At 42.0% G+C, this 20032-nt stretch overlaps 3 protein-coding genes across 5 annotated transcripts in view; all 3 read left to right on the top strand.

Annotated features, from left to right (window-relative positions):
• The first annotated feature begins 1490 nt into the window (after positions 1-1490).
• On the top strand, positions 1491-3869 carry LOC307251934 (homeobox protein MSH-C-like). The gene is made up of 2 exons (XM_080029395.1): positions 1491-1995; positions 2591-3869. The coding sequence occupies exons 1-2, from the start codon at positions 1566-1568 to the stop codon at positions 3001-3003; spliced, it is 843 nt and encodes a 280-aa protein (XP_079885521.1). The 5' UTR covers positions 1491-1565; the 3' UTR covers positions 3004-3869.
• Positions 3870-5367: 1498 nt separating this feature from the next.
• On the top strand, positions 5368-9514 carry atp5pd (ATP synthase peripheral stalk subunit d). Its single transcript, XM_080030077.1, has 6 exons — positions 5368-5412; positions 6623-6749; positions 7586-7682; positions 8884-8955; positions 9152-9214; positions 9333-9514. The coding sequence occupies exons 2-6, from the start codon at positions 6628-6630 to the stop codon at positions 9462-9464; spliced, it is 486 nt and encodes a 161-aa protein (XP_079886203.1). The 5' UTR covers positions 5368-5412; positions 6623-6627; the 3' UTR covers positions 9465-9514.
• Positions 9515-10173: 659 nt separating this feature from the next.
• pnpla6 (patatin-like phospholipase domain containing 6) overlaps positions 10174-20032 on the top strand; it is a 34098-nt gene continuing 24239 nt past the window's right edge. For all 3 annotated transcript variants that reach the window (XM_080029475.1, XM_080029476.1, XM_080029477.1), the window contains exons 1-9: positions 10174-10231; positions 13979-14067; positions 15622-15675; positions 15882-15969; positions 16081-16163; positions 16284-16375; positions 16746-16886; positions 19034-19193; positions 19607-19687. In XM_080029475.1, the coding sequence (XP_079885601.1) occupies positions 14020-14067; positions 15622-15675; positions 15882-15969; positions 16081-16163; positions 16284-16375; positions 16746-16886; positions 19034-19193; positions 19607-19687 (747 nt within the window). In that variant the 5' untranslated portion in view covers positions 10174-10231; positions 13979-14019. The remainder of the gene's footprint in view (positions 10232-13978; positions 14068-15621; positions 15676-15881; positions 15970-16080; positions 16164-16283; positions 16376-16745; positions 16887-19033; positions 19194-19606; positions 19688-20032) is intronic.

Below are 20032 nucleotides of genomic sequence, written 5' to 3' on the forward strand. Positions count from 1 at the left end.
TAAATGCCTCTGAAATAAGAGATGTACTATAGATTTCACTTTCCAAAAGTTTAGAAAATAGCTTGAGTTCGCTTCACATCAACCAGCTGTATACCATAACATGATGCTGCTAACATGGTCATGTAATCTGATCCAATAATGACAATATGACAATCTGAATGGGGCTTTTTCTGCATAAGGACTACTTTTATTTGTGAGTACATTTGTTACTATTTTCCTCAAGCGCAACTTTTTTTTTTGCCACTGCCAAAAAGGTGTCCTGAAGCCTTTCACGAGGTCCCATTCTGTGACTGCTGAGCACAAGGAAGGCGTCTTCTGTCAAACTTTCCCACGAGTCTTTCAAATAAATTCCCATTACGCTTAACACAATTCAATTACTATTTTAGACTATAGACTTTATCTATTTATTTATTTGTTTTTAGACGAGACTTTTCTCTCGTTCCATAGTCGTGGCGCTGTGCTGAGTTAGTTTGATGAGGACAACGATGGGTTGTTTTTACCGCTGCAAACATTTGGATCAAACTTCGGCTACTTGTCAAGATGAATCAAACTCGATCTTCGTCCGTTCGTTTCAGACTTGACGTGAAACAGTTAACTGTCAGCGCCCCGCTTCCTCCCTGCTCCACGCACTGGACTATGAAATATTTGGAGGACAATTGGTTAAGTGGAGTTAACCGTTGCCTTTTTTCTCCCCGAGGTATCTTCCTTTTTGATCCTGCCGAGCCTGGCGCCGTGCAGAACACATCTAGTCTGGCTTATTAAATAGTATGACCTGGAGAAAGAAAACGCCTGTTGCTTCTCAACTGAGGCCATTGTGAAGCGAGAAGGGCTCATGACAGGCCTTAAATTGCTGTAATGCTGTGTGACCAACACAGTCATAGCTAATCAATTTATATCCCGGTTGCGCACCTTTTCTTACTTTATCTGATTCTCACGTTAATTGTATTTATTTTTTAAGACTGTAATTTGATTGTTGACTGCTGCGTGTTTATAGTCAAATTCCGTGAGTTAGGCCCAAATAAGGCCTATTTCAGTAGCCTATCTCGACTAAAAACAATTTGCTTATTTTTTTCTCCTTCTTCTCCTTTGCTTTGATCGCTTTGATTTTGGCATGTGACTCTTTTAGTTCCTTTCCAGCTTTACAGTCGGAGAATAATTCAGTGAATAGTTGCGATGGAGTGCCCGGCTAATGGATGTAAATGGTCAAGAGAGTCCTCCCCACTGGTTAATTGCGCTAAAATTGGTTTAAGCTACTTTGTGAGGGCCTTCAATGGCCCCGCGCCGCATGGGGTCTGTATGATTAACTTCTCCTTCCTTTCAAAGGCCTCTTGATGTTCTCTTGGAAGGCAGCAGGCCAATCAAAACAGCACTCGGAGACGTCACGACAGCGACGTGAAGAGCTGATTGGTGTTAGCTGGTTGGGGAGACAGCCCCTGTCCTTTTATAGAAGACCCCGTGCAGTGCGTAAAAGGCTACTGGGCACCCTGACTGCTCCGGAGACGCATATTGGACACTGTACACCTCAGCAGCGACTCCATTCCTCTGAACGGGCCACACGGAGGTGCATGGCCCCAACGCCCTGTATCATGATGAATCCTGTGCAGGGGTCGCCGTCCCAACAAGCCAAACAGCTTCATCAAAACAAGGAGGAGACGGACACGGAGTGCGATGAACTTCAGCCCAAAGACATGACCACTGAGAAAGGATACAAAGTCCAGCGAAGCAGCCTCCCGTTTAGCGTTGAGTCTCTGATTTCCAAGAAGACCACCACCTGTAGGACTTCTTATTCCCCTCCAGAGATAGCTCTGGTGCTGCCGAAGCCCGCCGCGGCTGGACAGGGCGCGCCGTTCTCTCCCAGGACTCTTTACGCGGAGAGGAAGGTTTGCGCGGAGAGCTCGCAGGGTGTTTCCAGTAGTTCCAGCGACGACAGCCCGCAGTGTTGTGAGAAAGATCAGAGCACTTGGTTCCAGACGTCCTCCTTCTCCACTCCGCCTCGTAAGTCCGTCCCTCTGCTGCTCTCAAACAGTAACATACACTGCATGTACATTCATTATACTGTAACTGATCAGGGGCAAACTATGTCAGCTACTGAAGGTGCACAACGTAATAATGTATTTGTTGTGTGGGGGAATATTGCCCACAGCTCCGCAGACTGTGCGTAAATGTCCGTCTTGCAAATGCTGCCTTCCGTTATATTTTACGAACTGCAAATAAATGATGGCGAAGTGTTGTGTCACAAAGCGTGTGAAACAGATATTTGCCTGCTGCTTTGATATATTTAATATTTTCATTGCATGCCGGTGATATGAAGGCAAATGTTACGCAGCTGAGGGTGCAAGCGTGATTATACCTTACAATGAATATTTAAGATATATTATTAATAATATTTAATTGTATGGTGCATATTGACACAGATGGTTATTTTGTCAACACAATTATAGTTAAGCCTTCTTATGGTTGTATTTCCCTTTAATAGGCTACACTGAAGTTGTTCCCCTGCCGCGATGACCAAGATTCCATACGGCAACAATAAGCCTCTATTTAATCTAACCTCAAATATATTTATATGTATTTTCTTTTTCTCTAACAGGGAGCTCAAGTCCAACTCAATGTCCTTTAAGAAAGCACAAAAACAACAGGAAACCTCGCACGCCCTTCACTACCTCCCAGCTGCTGGCGCTGGAGCGCAAGTTTCGCCAGAAGCAATACCTCTCCATCGCCGAGAGAGCCGAGTTCTCCAACTCCCTCAACCTGACGGAGACTCAGGTCAAAATCTGGTTTCAGAACAGGAGAGCCAAGGCGAAGAGACTGCAGGAAGCAGAGCTGGAAAAGTATAAACTGGCCTCCAAGCCCGTGCTGCCCGCCTTCGCGCTGCCGTTTCCCCTCGGAGCGCACATGGGCTCTCCGACGTGGGGCCCGTCAAACGCCTTCGCGAGGCCCAGCCTGCCGGTCCCAGGACTGTTCGGTGGACCCGTCACTTATGGGATGTACTATCTGTCTTAGTTTAACTCAGTGTGTATGTGTGTGGTTTTTAATAGGAACTCCAGAACGAGGATGATGCGCCTTAAACATCTCGGGAAACATTTTTAATATTTACAATTGGGAGTTTAGATCGTTTTCTATCCTACAGAAGAGAACAATTAAAAAGCTGGGCAACATTTTTGATTCATAATTGTGTAGCCTACGTAATTGGACTGAGTGAGTCCACTTGCTGTCCTCAGTTTAAGACAGAGACCAGCTCTGTGGATTGTGGATTCACAGGCCTAAATCATATGGGCGATACTCCAAAAGTAAATGTCAGGGTTGAAGTATCTCATTCCCGTCCCCCCGCCGCGCTCCGCTGTAGTTTGGGAAGATGGAAATGTAAAGCGTGTCTAGACATGGAAGGCAATGATCTACTGAAACGGAGTAACATTTTAAAAAGCAACAGAAAAGTACTTAAACGGTGTCAGTGCCTTACCAGTGTATCACTTGAAGTTTTTCTCCTCATTCAGCATCGACTGATTCTACGAAAAACTCCAGGTTCCCACAGTGTTGTCTCTCACAGCAGTTCCTGACACGTTTCTATATTTTGTATAGGCCCACATGGTGCAACAATTATATTTTAGAAAAACAAATGTATTAGATCTCTCTATTTTCTACTATCTCAACGTGGCCTTCATGGGAGTGATGCTAGTTTTTTCCTTCGAGGACTTTTGCTGTAATTGTAAATAAAATGTGTAGTGATATTAAAGCCCTGCAGCCTCGCGTGAAGAGCAGCAGGAAAAGTGGTATTTATTGAATATCTTTGTATCTGTACTGTGTACATACATCACTCTAACTGTTCAGTTACTTGTAAAAACTGATTTTAGTCAATAAACATTATACAAGACCTGAAAGTGGCTGATTATTTTTAGAAAATGTTGCGCATGCTTTTAATGATTATTCTTAGATAGCCTGTGTGACTAAATAATTATAGAATATGGTGAAAAAATTTAAAAATTACGAGATGATTGCTTTTGTTTATTCATGTAGGCTAGTTTTTATTGAACGTATTATTATTAGGCCTGATATTATTTGTATTATTATTAGGCCTGATATTATTTGTATTATTATTAGCCTATTTGTATTTGTGTTGTTGTTTTGGCAAAATCCTCATCTAATTTGAAAATAGTCCAATACTTAGGCTACATGAGTTATTCCAATAGGCTACTTACATGAGTTATTCCAATAGGCTACTTACATGAGTTATTCCAATAGGCTACTTACATGAGTTATTCCAATACTTACATGAGTTATTCCAATATCGTGATATTCATACTTGCACATCTTGAAATAAAATAGCGGATGGCTGTTTATGAACATGTTTCAATACATTTCAGGTAACCTAGATGTCATAGGCTATGAGCCATATGCCCGGTAAACACAATTCATGTTCAAGTAATACTATTATATATATTTATATATTAGGCATATATTTAACTACAACTTTCTGTCTTTTTCGGCACATCACTTATTAGGCGATTTGTTTTACTTTTCAACGATACATTAAAATGACTCAATGCCTACACGTTTATCCCAATTTATCTTTTCAGACGCAAATATGTGTCTAACATATGTCTATCTGGCCCAGTAACCAACACCATATTTCCAATAGGCCTTTTAGACTTTTAGTGCAAATGCTTAAAAAAATTAGGTTATAGTTGTCGCTGGTCGAGGTTGATATTCACCTGCATGCTGTTATCATTATCAGTTTCAGGAATGTTGCCAAATGAGCACAAACGAACAGCTCGATACTGCAGGGAAATTTAAATTTTTTGATGACCGCGCTGATGTTAAAAGTGGTGCATTTAGTGCTTATTGGTTAGCCGCGTACACTTAATAAGGGTACCCTAACACTTCCCCTCTAAGATTAAGTGTTAGGCTATTTGAAGCCCATTGTAACACAGGAAGAACATAATAAATAGCCTAACAACCTTTCTCATTTCCCCATTTTTATTTTCTTGCTATTTTTACATTACCTCTATGTCAAAGCAAGTGCTCTATCAAACTCCCTTATTTGTCATTTGCAGAGCAAGTTACAAAACACGCAGTGAAAAGGCATGTTCTTTTTATGTTACAGGCAAAATGAATCAACAAAATCACGGCTTACATCACGGTTGACCATGGGTTATATTCAAACATTTTCCCATGAAAGGACAGATGATGAAGCGGAGATAGTGATACAGTATAGACCATTATTGAGTTGCAGATGGAGTCTCCTGCACTGGCTTTAACCAAACACATGGGGGCAGTATAAGCTAGCCCGCGGTTCTGTGGCTGTCCGTCCAGCAGAGGACGGTGTCGGGCTGGCTGCACTGCTCCTGGTCCCTGTGAAGAAAAGGCACTTCCGCTTCTCTGTCCTGTCACAGTCTACATTTATCAGACAGCGAGGTGAGTACTCTAGCGGGGAACTGAATGAAAGGGACATCGTGAAAATATCTTTAAATACTCATGTGTGCAGCTCACACTTGTGTGCTTGTGCTCCAGTTGGAGAAGTTACCGTGTCGTCTGGTCGGTGTTTGGTGGAAACACTGGTGTTAGAGAGAGACTAGTCTGACCTTGGCTAGCGAGCTAACGTAGCTAACCGTGTTAGCTCGGGCTGCAGCGGTATTGAAATGAACCAAATGTCACGGGCCCGGTGTCATTGATTCATTGTGGGTTTTTGGATCTTATCGCCTTCCTAAGTTATTAAAAATATATTTTACTATGTAGCAGCTGCAGTCATGCGGTCTGTATTGTAACGTCAAGGACTACTGACTAGTCGCGTCGATGTCTTAATTTGTATTTGCTCACGTTACCTATCTGCGCCCTTAAAACACTCTTATAGCGTCTCATGGATCCTGGATTAAATCAAATGCCGCACTGACTGTATTGAGTAACTGCAAAATAAAATGGCATCGCATTGTACATAACATTGGAGAAGAACAAGGTTGTATCCTTGTCTATGTTGAATACCTCTGACTTAGCAGCAAGTCATGTGTCGCATGGATTTCATTTATATCGCTACAAAGTATGAATTAATGCCAAGTTTCATTGCTGTTATTACACCTGCCCACATGGTTACCGAAATCTTGAAAAAACTGTCCACATTTGCCAGTTAATTATGGGTACACACCCCACACCGAGCTAGTACTCACCCTTAACCCTTCATGAAGGTTACATTGGCACATTTCTGCTCAATCAGTTTTTCAAAGCTGCTCTGTTGATCTGGTTGGAAGCTGTATTTGATCCACTTTTGGTTGCACAATACTTGTTTCTTAAATGTAATCCACCCTCAATGAATAAGGTAGATAAAACATGTTTTGGGTTTGAGCAATACAATTCATCAGCAGCTACTGCATCCACAATCACCTCAAAAAGATAAAGGGCTTTTTGCTGATTTTTATTTTTTTGTTAAACTCGGGTCATCAACTGATGTCAACCTTCATGAAGATAGGATTTGTACTAAACGTAGTTATAGCAAGGGCTACCTCATTTACTGTCAACTGTGTGTGTATACACAACCTCAAAACATACGTGCCTACACACAAATTTGAGTATTTTTCAGGCCTGTATTGTGTTATTTGTTCTGGACCAAACAAAATGTGTTTTTACTTTTCAGTCAGGATGGCAGGTCGTCGTGTAGCCCTCAAGGCCGTGGACTGGTTGGCGTTTGCCGAGCGGGTTCCAGCCAACCAGAGGCCCATGTTCAACGCACTGAAGACTCGCAGTGACGCCATCGGAGCCAAGTCAGTTTAAACCTACAAGATAACAGTGCACTTCAGACAGGACTTCATTCTTAGCTAACTCACCGTGGGGGTACATAACAAACAGTTCAATTTAATCGGCATAGTTTATTGGAATTACCACTTATCGGTGGTGCACGTTTTCTCTGGCTGATGAGCAAAACCACACTGATGTGAGGAAAGCTTCAAACGAGTCTGGTGTGATTGATCTCCCATGCTAACTGTTGGACGGTGCCCTCAAGAGAGTGACACATATTGGTGTCCACTGCTCTCCAGACTGAGAAGCTTTGCTGAAAGATCTTAGTTTGTTAGTTAGTTTACAGTGTGCAGTACCTTGTTTGTGGATGTTTTTTTAATTTGTATTTACATCAGGGTTCAAGTCGGTATTTAATTGTTGGCAGTCAGCTAAGACATTTTTTTCAAAAGGGTTAAGTCAATAAATACATTATTTTTACAAGACACTTGATGTTAAATTAGTCGTTTTATTGTGAGATTCTTTCATGCATCTTCTTAGGCCCTCACTATCATCACTTACATTGGGCTATTACCGTATTGGTCAGAATATAAGATGATTGTATTTCCCGGGAAATAAGTCGGAAAAAGTAGGGTCACCCTATATTCAGACCAATATGGTAATTCCTGGAATAACTCTTTTCTTTCTACACTATTTCTCTATTAGCTTTCTCCCTAAACGCCGTCTTTGACATTTCTTTTAACTCATGTGCGCATTAGTTCATTCTTGTGACCTTTTTAGTGTATGGTCAATCTTTGTCCTTTTAAGTTTGATTGCTGTATTATTCATTGTCATGAGTTGACCTCCATCTTTGCTGTATAACCAGACTGACCTCCCTGCCGGAGACTCCTACAGTCATCGACTGGAGCTACTACAAGAGCGCCGTGGCAAAAGCTGGGATGGTTGATGAGTTTGAGAAGCAGGTGAGCATAATGGGCATTATGTATCCTGGTTCTACCAGACCATCGTACTTCATTTCATTTGTACAGAAGGTCTGGAATCAAACTCAATTGACAAACGTAAACTCACTTGAAGGCGGGTGTCTGTTGAAGTTTAAATCTATTGGATCTGCCCAGTGCCACTCTGGATCTGCCAACCAATCGCATAAGGTTTAGTCGTGACGTATGTCATGCGCTGGCTTATGACTACAACTTAAACTGGCGCACGTCATTGTTCTCAGCCACTCCCTCTGTTCGCTGATTGGACATGTATAAAATCTGCAGGAGAAAACCCACGAATATACGGCAGACCCAGACTGACTACTGAAGGGAAATTAAAATTGAGCGGAAGTAGGTAGGCGAGCGGTGCCAGGCTAGGCATTATGCATTCTCAACCTGAAACGTGGGTTAAAATCCCACTTCTGACCGTGCATTGAAATGTTCACTTGAATTCTAGGGGGCGTATTTTTATGGGTCCATCCAGCTTTGCTCATACATTTTCTAGATAATGTAAAAACACATGACGGAACACTTCAGAGGCCATAGAATCACGCTGACAAAGCATAGCTTGTCACGTAGGAAAAAGGAGCCGACTAGTAACCATGAGGTCTCTGGTTCGATCCCCGGCACCTGACGGAAGGATGTTAGTTGTAAAACTAGTGGTAGCTGGTATTACATCTACATTGCCCACAGTCTCTACCATTGTGTCCTGGAGCCAGGCATTGCACTGCTCCAGGTGCTCTGATGGGTGATGCAAAAAGACACATTTCAATGTACCCTTTTGTTAATTGACAAACAAGGCAACTTAACTATACTAAATAAATTCTTCTCCTGGCAGCTTTGAGGATGACAGTGCTGGTTAATAATTGACAGAAAACCACAGGGTAAATTCTGCTCAAAGCGTTTTGCCCCGTCAGTTTAGCTGTTGGTTGTATAGCTCTGTCATTGTTCCATTTGTTGGTTCCATGTGGTAAATCATATTTTATTTAAAAAAAAAATTAATTGTGCCTTTTTTGTGTTTTTTTTGTGTTTTTCCTCTTTTTTACCCTTTTTATATTATGCTTGTAAAAAAAAAAAAATATTTAAGCAGTTCCTTATTGTGTATGAATGTCAAGAGATATGCACAAATGCTTTCAATAGAAAGTTTTTGAAACGTGGTTTAAAATCATGAACGTTCCTCTTCCAGTTCAAAGCCCTGCAGATCCCCGAGCCCGTGGACACACAGACCAGTGCCATCAATGCACAGGAGGCTGAAGCAGTAAGTGACGCCATCAAAGAAATCCGTGTATCGCCCGAATTTAAGCTTTACCTGACTCATTTTCAAACTAAATAAAATCGACAATTATGTGTTAAAATTCCTGTCAACTACTGTGTGGATTTTATTCTGCGCAGATAGTTCAGCAATCATGTCACTTAAAATTGACATTGCGAATAATTTCACTTTTCTCTCACAGAACAAAAGTGCGGCGGAATACGTCGAGGCGTCAAAGGCCCGCATCGCTCAGTATGAGAAAGAGGTGAGGCAGTACTTTGCTTTAGTTGCTAAAACACCCCAATGGACTTCCTTTTTTTCTCCAATGTATAACCTTTTGTTATGTGCTCTCTCTTTCTGTTCTTTTGTTTCTTTCGTCTCAGTTGGATAAATTCAAGAACATGATCCCGTTCGACCAGATGACCATCGAAGACCTCAACGACACCTTCCCAGAGACCAAGCTGGACAAGGTCAAACATCCCTACTGGCCCCACAAGCCCATCGCGGAGCTGTAAACCTATTACTGGACACCTCACAATAAAGAATATGTATTTTAAAAAGAGAACTGTTTGCTGATTTCATTTTCTGATAAACATCTGAAAAAGAAAAATGTGTATCTGAGTGGTTTTGAAGTATATGGGCCAAATAAAGCGAATGCAGCAAGTGATATAGTAGGTAGTGCCCAGGAGGAGGCAGTGTTTCTTTACTTTTACTTTAAAGGGTAGCCTTGGTTGTTAAACTTAAATACTTAGCTGTAGACAATGCTCTGTAAGTATTAGTGTACTTTTGTCTTGGTTTGATAATTAACCATATACGTTTTGCCAAGCCTGGTGTGCTTCTGTGGCCATTCAAACAATTGTGACGTTCAGAAAGTTTTAAGGTATAGTAGATCAGAGGTCTGATGCATACGGTAATATAATTGACAATCTCTTAATTAACTCCTGATCAAATCCTTTTAAACAGTGAACACGGAAGTTAATCTGCAAAACATATCGCTTCACGTATCACGGCTATCATCCCTGATGTTATCCAATCAGGGATCAATGTATTTTTCCTGCCACAATAGCCATTGGACATCGTTTTTTTATTTACATATAAGTAGGCGGGATATCGGTTCCTTATGCTACCAGCTTTGCATTTCGATTGGTCCAGTTTTACAGCGTCTCGGTTGTCGATTGGCCAGATATCTGGGGGGAGTAAAACGAGTGGTTTGGTGAAAGCTGATTTCCGTTGTATGTTTTTTTGACAGCCAGTGACGATTGACGGGAGACCATCAGCTCAGGTAAATTACTTCTATAATAACTTACTATAATTCAATGACATGTTATTATTAAGATAGTGTGATTTAGAGAGTGCGTTTTCCTTTCTCTGGTCGGTACCAAGCGGTGAAAACAGGAACTGTCCGTGCCAAGTGTGTCAATAACGGGAGAGCTCAAGTCAAATGACTGCTGCGGAGGTTAGAGAAAGAGATAAATGAAATGATTACAGCATCAGCAACCCTTCTCTTTTCAACATGAACGATGTTATGGAGTCTTATTTACCGCCACATCCGGGATGACACTCAGCACACCGCCGTCAGAAGCATCGAGAGCTAATGATAAGGTTAGCCACAAGAGATTACGTTATGGATGGGACAGTCGTCAGACAGGTGCCCTTTGCCCTGGATGCTGGAGAGCGGTTTCATTCAGAAATGATCAACCCCACGATTTTAGCCAAAGGCGTAGTAATATCACCCCAACCGCTTAACGTTTCGCCAAGTACAAATCACTCATTGTATACTCGTCCGACATAAACAATACGGCCTCTATCTATTTAGCTACAAACCCCTATAGGGGACCGTGTGCTAGCTAACGCTACGCCACTGCGTCAAAACACCCTCTACTGGCGTGAAGCAGCGATATTTCGCACTAACTAGATGCTTATTGAAAGTGTTAGTGTGTGAAGCGCTTTCCCGAAATGTTTACAACACACGTGAATACGTCTGCCAAGGGGTTTGCGACCTGTTAGTAAGGCAACAGCTCTTGTTGGTGCAAATTGTGCAAAAACTATTTTGGCTGGGAGGGAAATGTGAGCTGTTGTCCTCTGAGTTCACCTTGGTCACTATTTCGCTGCCGTTTGTGTTGGGACATATGTTACGCTTATACCGTCTAAGCTAGCATTGGCTCAAACATGAAGACTTGTTTCTACAGGGGTATTGTTGTATTGTATTGTATTGTATTGTATTGAATGATACAGTTATTTGTGGTAGGCATTCTTCAACCACACAACATGTACATGATGTGTTCAAACGCATCACAACACCTTGAATCCCTACAGGCTTGTTATTGTGAACCTCATGGCGTAGAGTGTGCATTGTGTTAGGTGAAAACAGACATGGTTGTGTCAGTGGTCGGCCTAGGTCTGCCTCTGCCTGGACACAGGATTCAACACTAGCTTCAGTGTTCATAGAGAACAATGGGAATAGGCCTGCATGGAGTGAGGCACTGCGAAGAGGCTGGAGGTTGGCTACTGTCTCATCCCTAGGGGGTGGCAAGTCTGTGCTTTCCTTCCAGTGCTATTACCACACATGAGGCTATGTGCAGACAAAGATATACACTCTGAAGCAAAACTGTTGTTGAGCAAGTTTTGGCCAACTTTCCGGATGAAGAAAGTTGTGTTTACTGCACAAGAGACAGAGTCTGAAATGTTTCACAGCAGCTCTAGGGGAAACAGTCATTGTGAGTTCTCCAAAATCCCTGAGCTATTGGCAATTTCTTTTGAACAGGCTATTTTCCAAATAAAAAAAGAATCCACAAATTATGGCTAGGTGCCAGAAAACTAAAGATGAAAAATCCAACTGCAGCCAAAAACATTCAGCTGATTTCCCACTGTGAAAGTTTGACAGTTATGTGTTGTGTCAGCTGACGGTGTCGAACACAACATGTCCTTTACTGTTTGCTTGCAGTGCTTATATTTACACTTTCATCACAATTGATATTCAAATAAAACCTTCCTATTAGTTATGAATATATACATATTGGAGGATTACATTTGTTTTAATAAACAAACCTTTTATTGTTGAAGACAGAATGGTCAACAATAAGCGACTCAGGCCTGCAGCAGCAGCATTCTGTTGTGTGGTCTGCTTGAGACTCACAGGGATACTTCATGTAACATGACACTCCATCCTCATCCTTTCACTGATTGGATTTCATCCATACAGCAGTTAAGCCCCTCCCATCCAGCAGGAAAAACATCAGACAAAAGATGCAGCCGATGCCAGCCTGCACGGCCACTTTACATCTTAGCTAGGCTATATTTGAATATTGTTGTTAGCGTTAGCAGATAAGTCCTTATACGAAAAAAAACTAACAACATAATGTTTTTATTTTCAATTTTTCCTTTTAGTTGTTAGTAAGGAGTAAGGACACAGAACAAGAAGCCCATTTGTGGTCTTTATGGATATGATAATGTCTTTCCTCTAATGAGCTTCAAGCTTAGGCTGTTAGCCATGAGACGCTTGCTTGTTTCTAGGCATCTTGGTGAAAGTGCTGTAGCCTACTTTGTATGCCCTGGGCAAACATAGACACTGTCTTGTAGGCCAGCATGTTTTCCCTCCATTCTCACTGCCTGCTGGAGTGGTCAGAGCAGAGCTCACACTGTGAATGAAGCCTGTTGTCTCAGCTTCAGCGCATAGGCCTGTGTCAGCTCAATCCGTCTGCACTGGCAGATTTGTGCAGGGAGGTGGCATACACCCGGCCCGCGTGAACTGGTTGTGCTGGGCTGTTTCCAGTAATGGTGCATCGTGATATCACCATAAAAAGGGGGAGGGGGAGAGGGGGGTTAATATAACAGGATGTGGAAGCATCTGAAATAGCAGTGTTTAGTTTACATCATTGATTTAAGAAGGGGAAAATTGTTTGTGCAGTAGATTAAACAAAAGCACAAATGCTATATTCTATGTACTTTCACAAACCGTTTTGTTGATAAAACCATGTCCATCACTGCTGCAATCACTAGCATGATAACAAACACATGCAAACTGTCATGCTCAATTAAAAAAACAAAGGGAGAAATGAGTAGAAGTGGGCACCAATGAATTGGGACAGTAAGGAGATCATCCCTTAAGGGGGTGAATAGAGAGGGATGGATGGATGGATACTAAGAGTGAGTGGTAGGGGTTACCATCTGGATAGGTTTATATCTAGAAAGCCTTCTATGTTTGTGTGTTTGACAGACCGCTTGGCCCAGTGTCATCAGCAGTGTGCTGCTGCAGAATGCAATCATCTGATCCTTCTCTGATACTACTACTCCACTAGCGACGTTAAAGTGGACCTATTATACTTTTTCGACTTTGCCGACTTCGGAGATGGCCGAAGCGCAGTGTTGACAGAGCATGCTGAATCGCCCAGATGAGAGGAAGTGTTTCCCGAAAATCTACATAGTTTTTGTGATGTGATTCGTGTCAGGTTGCTCTATAGCAGTTTTTAACAAGACATTAAGACCAGAAAAGTAGTATAATAGGAGATCTTTAAGAAGAAATTAAAGCTGGGGTATATGATTTCTGGTCAAAGTTAGCATGAGCTGTACACTTTGACCAATCAGAGCGAGGCTCCGATTCTCTGTTCTTATTGGCTGTTGGGACTGTCCATTCACTTTGGCACGACTTTGTTGGTGTAGAGCGTGTCAGGGAGGGACCATAGGGGGACCAAAGAGAACAAGTGGACCGGTTGAGGTATTTGGATTCGAATCTCTATCCCAACTGCTATTTTCTCCCCAAATCCTCCACCCCAGCTTTAAGCGAACGTTAAGAATATACAAACAGGAACTTTAAAATCCTCTACCCTGGAGCAAGGCTGTGTATGTGCTAACTGCCTCTTTTTCTCTCTTCCATGTCTAACCACATTTGCAACTTCTTTGCGTAAAATGAATGTCTCATTTCTATTCAGTGTGACAGAGAGCCAGCATGCACAGTACCAGGATCAGTTAAATGGTATTCAGCCCTCCGTGATTGAGTTCAATATTCACACTTGTCTGTCTTTGTTTCTAGTGGCCGTTGATGGACCATCCCTATGAAGACACAGGGTCACAATGGGACAGAGTACCTCAGAACACGAGGTCCAAACAGACACCACACAGGTTTGTTCCTTTTATCTCATAATAAAACTCATTATACATCTCGTCATAAAACTGGAATAAAACCGCCCTGGAATAGGGGAGTGCCATAAGACGTTGATAATGACACACATATTATGGGTGTTATAAAAATTGCAAAGCCTAAATTGCACTGTCATTGTAAGGTGCAAAGAGAACAAAAAGATGTAAACAACAAAACGTCCCCATACAATTTCCAGACCCAGCGGTTTGGGTTTGGGAAACAGAAACAGGTCTGTGCACGGGAAGGAGTGTCTCTGATATCTGATATGTGTTCAGCCATCATGTCCTACGTCATGTGTGGACATGTATCTGTTTGGCAGCATGCAAAGCATTGTTTGTACTGTATGGAATGGTGGCAGTTTTCCAGTCACACATGCAGTCTAGCCTGGAAGTGTATTGGAGCATCACCTTGAGACTGTAAATATGCACACACATGTGTCCCCCTAAAGTATATTTCTATGAGCGCATGCTGCCTACGCAATTAACCGTATGTTCCGCCCAACTGTCCATATCCCCTGCCAAATATCCCATATCTCCTCAAACTAATCAATGACTACTGATAACACACACGCAGTCTCATTGGCCGTTTTGCCAGAACACTAAAACATATTACAATACTGCATCTGATGGCCGAACACACATATACACACCCTTTTAAACAAACAGGCATGCTTATCTCGGCCGTCCGATCTGACCGCTTTGCACTGTGGTTAGATTAGTTGTGTTTGTAAGTATAAGTGATAACACTTTAGTCATCTTTAATAGTAATCTTCCTCTGTGTATCTGTTTTGTTGATAAGCCACAGGTAGAAATAAGCAATGTCCTTCTTGTTCTTGTGCTCTCCTGCTTGGATGCTTTCTGTCTCCATCCGCATCATTCATAATCCAGCTCCATTAGTTTACATTACATGGTGATATGAGCCCATGCCTGTATAAAGAGAGAGGCTACATCCCCTCATGACATCATGAACCATTTTATTCCTGACGAAATGTTCGTCATTGACCTTTTTTCATGACCAAGACCAGATGATGACTGGCCCAAAAATGTATTTTTGGTAATAAAAACTTAAAGAAATGTAAGTATGTTTTTGTTTTTGTTGACGAGCAAGCGGGAACATCCTCGACTTCTGACTGAAGTCTATGCAGAAATGCAAAAGAATGCAGTTTGAGTGGCCCAGCCCTCACCCCTTGAGGCTGGGAAGATTGTACACATTCAACTCGGTCTCCTCTCATTTCCCCTGGAACAGACTGCCATTCGTTCCTGCCTAGAAGGCAAATCCGTTAGTTCCGCATTCCATTCCATCAGCGGCACTGAAGCCAGCACGTCCAGGCGCATGTAGTGTTTCAGCTTCAATATGTGCTAAGAGATAAGATAAGATAGTCTTTATTGTCATTGTACAGTCACCTATACTACCAGACCATACAGAAGTAGGTAGGCGGGCGGAGTCAGGCTAGGCTACTGTTGCATGGGGCAGGCATCGGACATGGTTTATTTTGTTCGGATAAGTAATATCTCTGCTTCTCTCTTTCCTTTTAGGACGGGTTCAGTACCATCAAATCAGTTGTGGAGGAGGAACTACAGACGAGCATGGTGAGTTTCATTGAGATGCTTTGTACTTAGAAAATAACATTTTAAATTTCATTCTTATTTGGAGAGCACACATCAGATTAAATAATTAAGTACTATTGATAAATCCATTTTTGATTCATGATGCAGCCAATATTGGCTTTTTAGATTTGGTCATTATGCAACCTTTGACCATCAACTATCTCCCGCGTTTGGTCCTTTGTCTTCAGATGGTGGGGATGGTGATTGGTGCGGGCATCGCCATAGTCCTCATCGCTCTCCTCATCTTCTTCATCTTGCGGAGGATCCAGCTTCGAAGTCAGTCATCGCTGATATCTCTGTCTGCACGGAGAGCTCGTCAAAATAGTCATGAAATTTGAGAAGTTGGATGTGTTGCGATGTAAAGTTCTCCTTTCTTATATTTCACAGACCTAGAAGCTCAGGAGGCGCCTAAGTATCGCTTTCGCAAGCGGGACAAAGTCATGTTCTATGGCCGAAAAATCATGCGCAAAGTGAGTGGGTGGCAGATTAAAACAATGTATTTCAGGTCTGACCTGATCGCAGTGGCTCTCACTCAGTCATTCTTCTCCCACGTCAGCGACATCTATTCAAAGCAACATGTCTCCCAACAGGTCTCACAGTCTACCTCTTCCCTGGTGGGTACGTCCTCCTCCTCTCGTCCACGCCTAAAGAAGAAGCAGAAGATGCTTAACATTGCCAAAAAGTACGTCAGGAATTCCCATCTCACCAACAGTGATTACCGTTAGGCTTCACATTCTTTCCGATCTCATCAAAGTCAAAGCCAAAGTTAAAATGATTTCTATAGCACATTTAAAAACAACATCAGTTGACCAAAGTGCTGTACAAGATACAATACAAAATAACATATAAGATACATGAGAAAAAAAGTAAGAAGTCTCAACTTGTGTTAAAGGCCAATGCAACAAAAGAGAGTCTTCAGCAACGTATTAAACTATTCCAGGTTCTATTCATTCACACACAGTCGTACTGGTGGTGGTAAACTACGGTAGTAGTAGTAGAGGGTTAGGGTTATCATCTCATCCCGTTGTCTTCTGGACTTTCTGCTGTTGCAGGATCCTGCGCTTTAAGAAGGAGGTGCCCATCCTGCAGGCCAAGGAGCCCCCTCCCTCCGTGCTGGAGGCTGACCTCACAGAGTTTGACGTTGCCAACTCCCACCTCCCCTCTGAGGTGCTCTACATGCTCAAAAATGTCCGGTAGGTTTGTGGTGTAATTGTCTTTTAATGGCCCAAACATATAGGCATATAACATGGTAAGCATTGGTGCTGCGGAGAAGCCTATATGAGGCGTGTGGCACTGTTACTTGTGACCCGGTGGAATAGAAAACTTGAAACAATCAATAAATCAACATCTATTTATATAGATCTTTACAGCAACCAACAGTTATCCAACATGCTTTACATCAAGGAAAGAAGAAAATTATACATAAAAGCAGAAGGAAAATTTCACAGTGCTTCTATGTAGGGGAGGACGGGGGAATGTGAGACATCGGGTAATGTGAGACACCCCCTGTATCTAGGACACGGAACACATTTTTCGTCATGTGAGATATATGTTTTCAAGCCCCTCTCATTTCCCCTTGGCCATGAAAGAGAGGACCTCATGGTGATGTTGTAAGCATGTTTTTTTTCACCAAAATGTATTTTTTGTATGTAAAAGTAGATTTTCTTGCTGTCAACTTAATCGATTGTTGTGCCAAAGCAAATTGATTCAGGTAGAAAAACTCCTATCATACATGTTGATGAACTACCAACATATGAAACCACGTGATGATGATAACTGAAGATTAGCCTGAATTGCTGAGAGAGGTAGTTTTTTCTCAAATTGTGGCAGTGGGGTAAAGTGAGACAAATGCTGTGGGGTAAAGTGAGACAGTGTCTGTGCCCCCTTTTAATGAATCCATTATATTTGAGGTAGCAAGGAGACTAGTTTGAAAAGACAAAATACAATGTGGGCTGGAGGTGGGGGTTGATCATTGAAGGGGTGTCAGCAAGGGCATGGTTTGGCACGTATGTATGTGGGGGACAGGAGAGTGACCTTTAACATCCATAGACTCTAAGAAATATGTCTTTATTCAATGAATGATCCCAATCAAACAAATGCAGAAAAAAATACTTAAAAGATGAAAAATGACAGCTGGGTCTAGTCCTGTTCTGAGTCCCAGACTGTTCTGGTTCTGATTGTTCTTTGCTCTGACCCCCAGACACTAGTTGGCTCTAAGGGTCCTGTGTTCTGACCCCCAGACTGTGTTTTAATCTAACTGGTTCTATCTGTCATTTGAATGTTAATTATTGAATATGAATTATATGGTGTATTTGATCAGTTACTTTCAAGTGTTTAGATGATTCCCCATGATTCTGTTACTCGTCCGACATTAGTTTTAGAATATTTGGTTTTCAAGCTAGCTGTCAGGATTCTAACTGTTACAATTTGTGTTGTTATGGTAAAGTGTTAAAAGTAAGTGGTTCAGTTTACCCCCTTGATTTTTCTCAGTTTACCCCACAGCTGGGGTGAAGTGAGACACATGACAACTTTTTTTAAAACAATCCTATTTTCACTGCCCTTTGTCTTGAAAAAATTCTGCTAATGCCCATTTCTAGGAAACATCCTGAATTAATGAGAAATGTGTAAATTTGAGTGATAAATAATTTTAGATCGCTTAGAGGGGAGCACATGTAAAAAGTGTCTCAGATTACCCCGTTCTCCCCTACTACATTTATATTATTTATATTACTATATTAATATTCTAAATAAATATGTTTTGAGGAAGATTTGAAAAGAGCTACTAAGTCTGTGATAGTGTGGGGGTCAGGGGGTAACCTGTTCCAAAGGTGCGGCATAAACTGCAAAGGTACGAACTCCCCATTGTTTGCAGGTCCAGCGTTGGACTCCCTAAAATAAATTGCTTGGATGACCGCAATGACCTGTTGTACTCACAAAGGGTTAAAATCTTGTCCAAATATGCTGGGGCCAGGTCATTATTTCCTTAAAACAAACATTAAAATACATTCTTAACACCCTGGAAGCCATTGGAGAATGGTATGCATGGTGGTAAAGTGTTTACCTCTGGAGGCATTTGTTTCAAAGCGAGCAGCAGCATTTTGCACAAGTTGAAGGCGCAAGATTGATTGAGACCAACAAAAAAGTTCATTACAACAATCCAGCTTTGAACTAATAAAGGCATGAATTGCCATGTCTAGCCTTTTGCCTTCACTAGATCACTTTTGAATACTGTATATACCTAGATAGATGACCTGTACACACTTGTTTACGTGTGTGTGTGTGTGTGTGTGTGTGTGTGTGTGTGTAAACCTCCTTCCCTGTGTGTTATCCTTCACTCCAGTGTACTTGGTCACTTTGAGAAGCCCCTCTTCCTGGAGCTGTGTAAACACATGGTGTTCGTGCAGTTCCAACAGGGGGAGTACGTGTTCAGGCCGGGCCAGCCTGACAACAGCATCTATGTGGTCCAGGATGGAAAACTAGAATTGTGCCTTACTGGAGCGGTACGTCCATTTATTTGACTTACCTGTGAATGTTAGCCATGTAGCAGTTGTTATTGTGTGGTGTGGATTATATGGTTTAATGTGTGAATGAATTTATAATGCCCGCGGGAGCAAATCTCCTAAGGGGCTTTACTGTGGGAATTTTTTTCTCTTAGGACGCATTAGCATCGATTTAACATTTGACTCAGATAATCTCATTAGTGAACTGCAAGAACAACAACTGGAGGTTGTTTGCAAAGGTGGCTTTCTTAATAACAAATAGGCCTCCTACAGCAAGCTTCAGTGGCATTTCACAGGTCTTAAATGGGACATACTGTGTCTCCCCATAGAGATTTCAATCCATGTGGAGAACTGAGGCCACTTGTGTCCCCCGATGTGTACATTGACTTGCACGTCTCATTGCTCTCTTCCAGGATGGCAAAGAAAATGTGGTGAAGGAGGTGTATGCAGGAGACAGTGTCCACAGCCTAATCAGCATCCTGGATGTCATCACAGTAGGTCAAACCGGCTTGCCTCGGCATACACACACCTTCACAAACAAAGGTGCTGCTTCACACCTATACACACGAGAAACACATGCCTGAATGAAGTGGTTAAAATAGCAAATGGTCTAAATGATGACTTTATAGATTTCCACTTTTTTAAAGCGATTATTTATGTTAATATAAGTGTTAATCGCTCTTTATTCATACAGTCATCACTTATATAGTGTGTCACTCTGCATGTAATCGTCAAATAAACTTTTCGGGGTTCCCACTACTGATAACCAATCAGAAGAGAGAAAGCTACAAACCGATACCCGTCTCACTGCCGGTGCAAGCGCAGAGCAACAGATGGGT

This window comes from Ammodytes marinus (genome assembly GCF_949987685.1).
Source record: "Ammodytes marinus genome assembly, chromosome: 6".
Taxonomy (NCBI): domain Eukaryota; kingdom Metazoa; phylum Chordata; class Actinopteri; order Uranoscopiformes; family Ammodytidae; genus Ammodytes; species Ammodytes marinus.

What these genes read in the sequence shown, in the direction of transcription:
- LOC307251934 (XM_080029395.1), top strand. Translation starts at nt 1,566, where the DNA reads ATGGCCCCAACGCCCTGTATCATGATGAATCCTGTGCAGGGGTCGCCG. An exon ending in CTCCTTCTCCACTCCGCCTC is followed by an intron (nt 1,996 to 2,590) that starts GTAAGTCCGTCC and finishes TTTCTCTAACAG; the next exon opens with GGAGCTCAAGTCCAACTCAA.
- atp5pd (XM_080030077.1), top strand. Translation starts at nt 6,628, where the DNA reads ATGGCAGGTCGTCGTGTAGCCCTCAAGGCCGTGGACTGGTTGGCGTTT. An exon ending in AGTGACGCCATCGGAGCCAA is followed by an intron (nt 6,750 to 7,585) that starts GTCAGTTTAAAC and finishes CTGTATAACCAG; the next exon opens with ACTGACCTCCCTGCCGGAGA. An exon ending in ATGCACAGGAGGCTGAAGCA is followed by an intron (nt 8,956 to 9,151) that starts GTAAGTGACGCC and finishes TTTCTCTCACAG; the next exon opens with AACAAAAGTGCGGCGGAATA.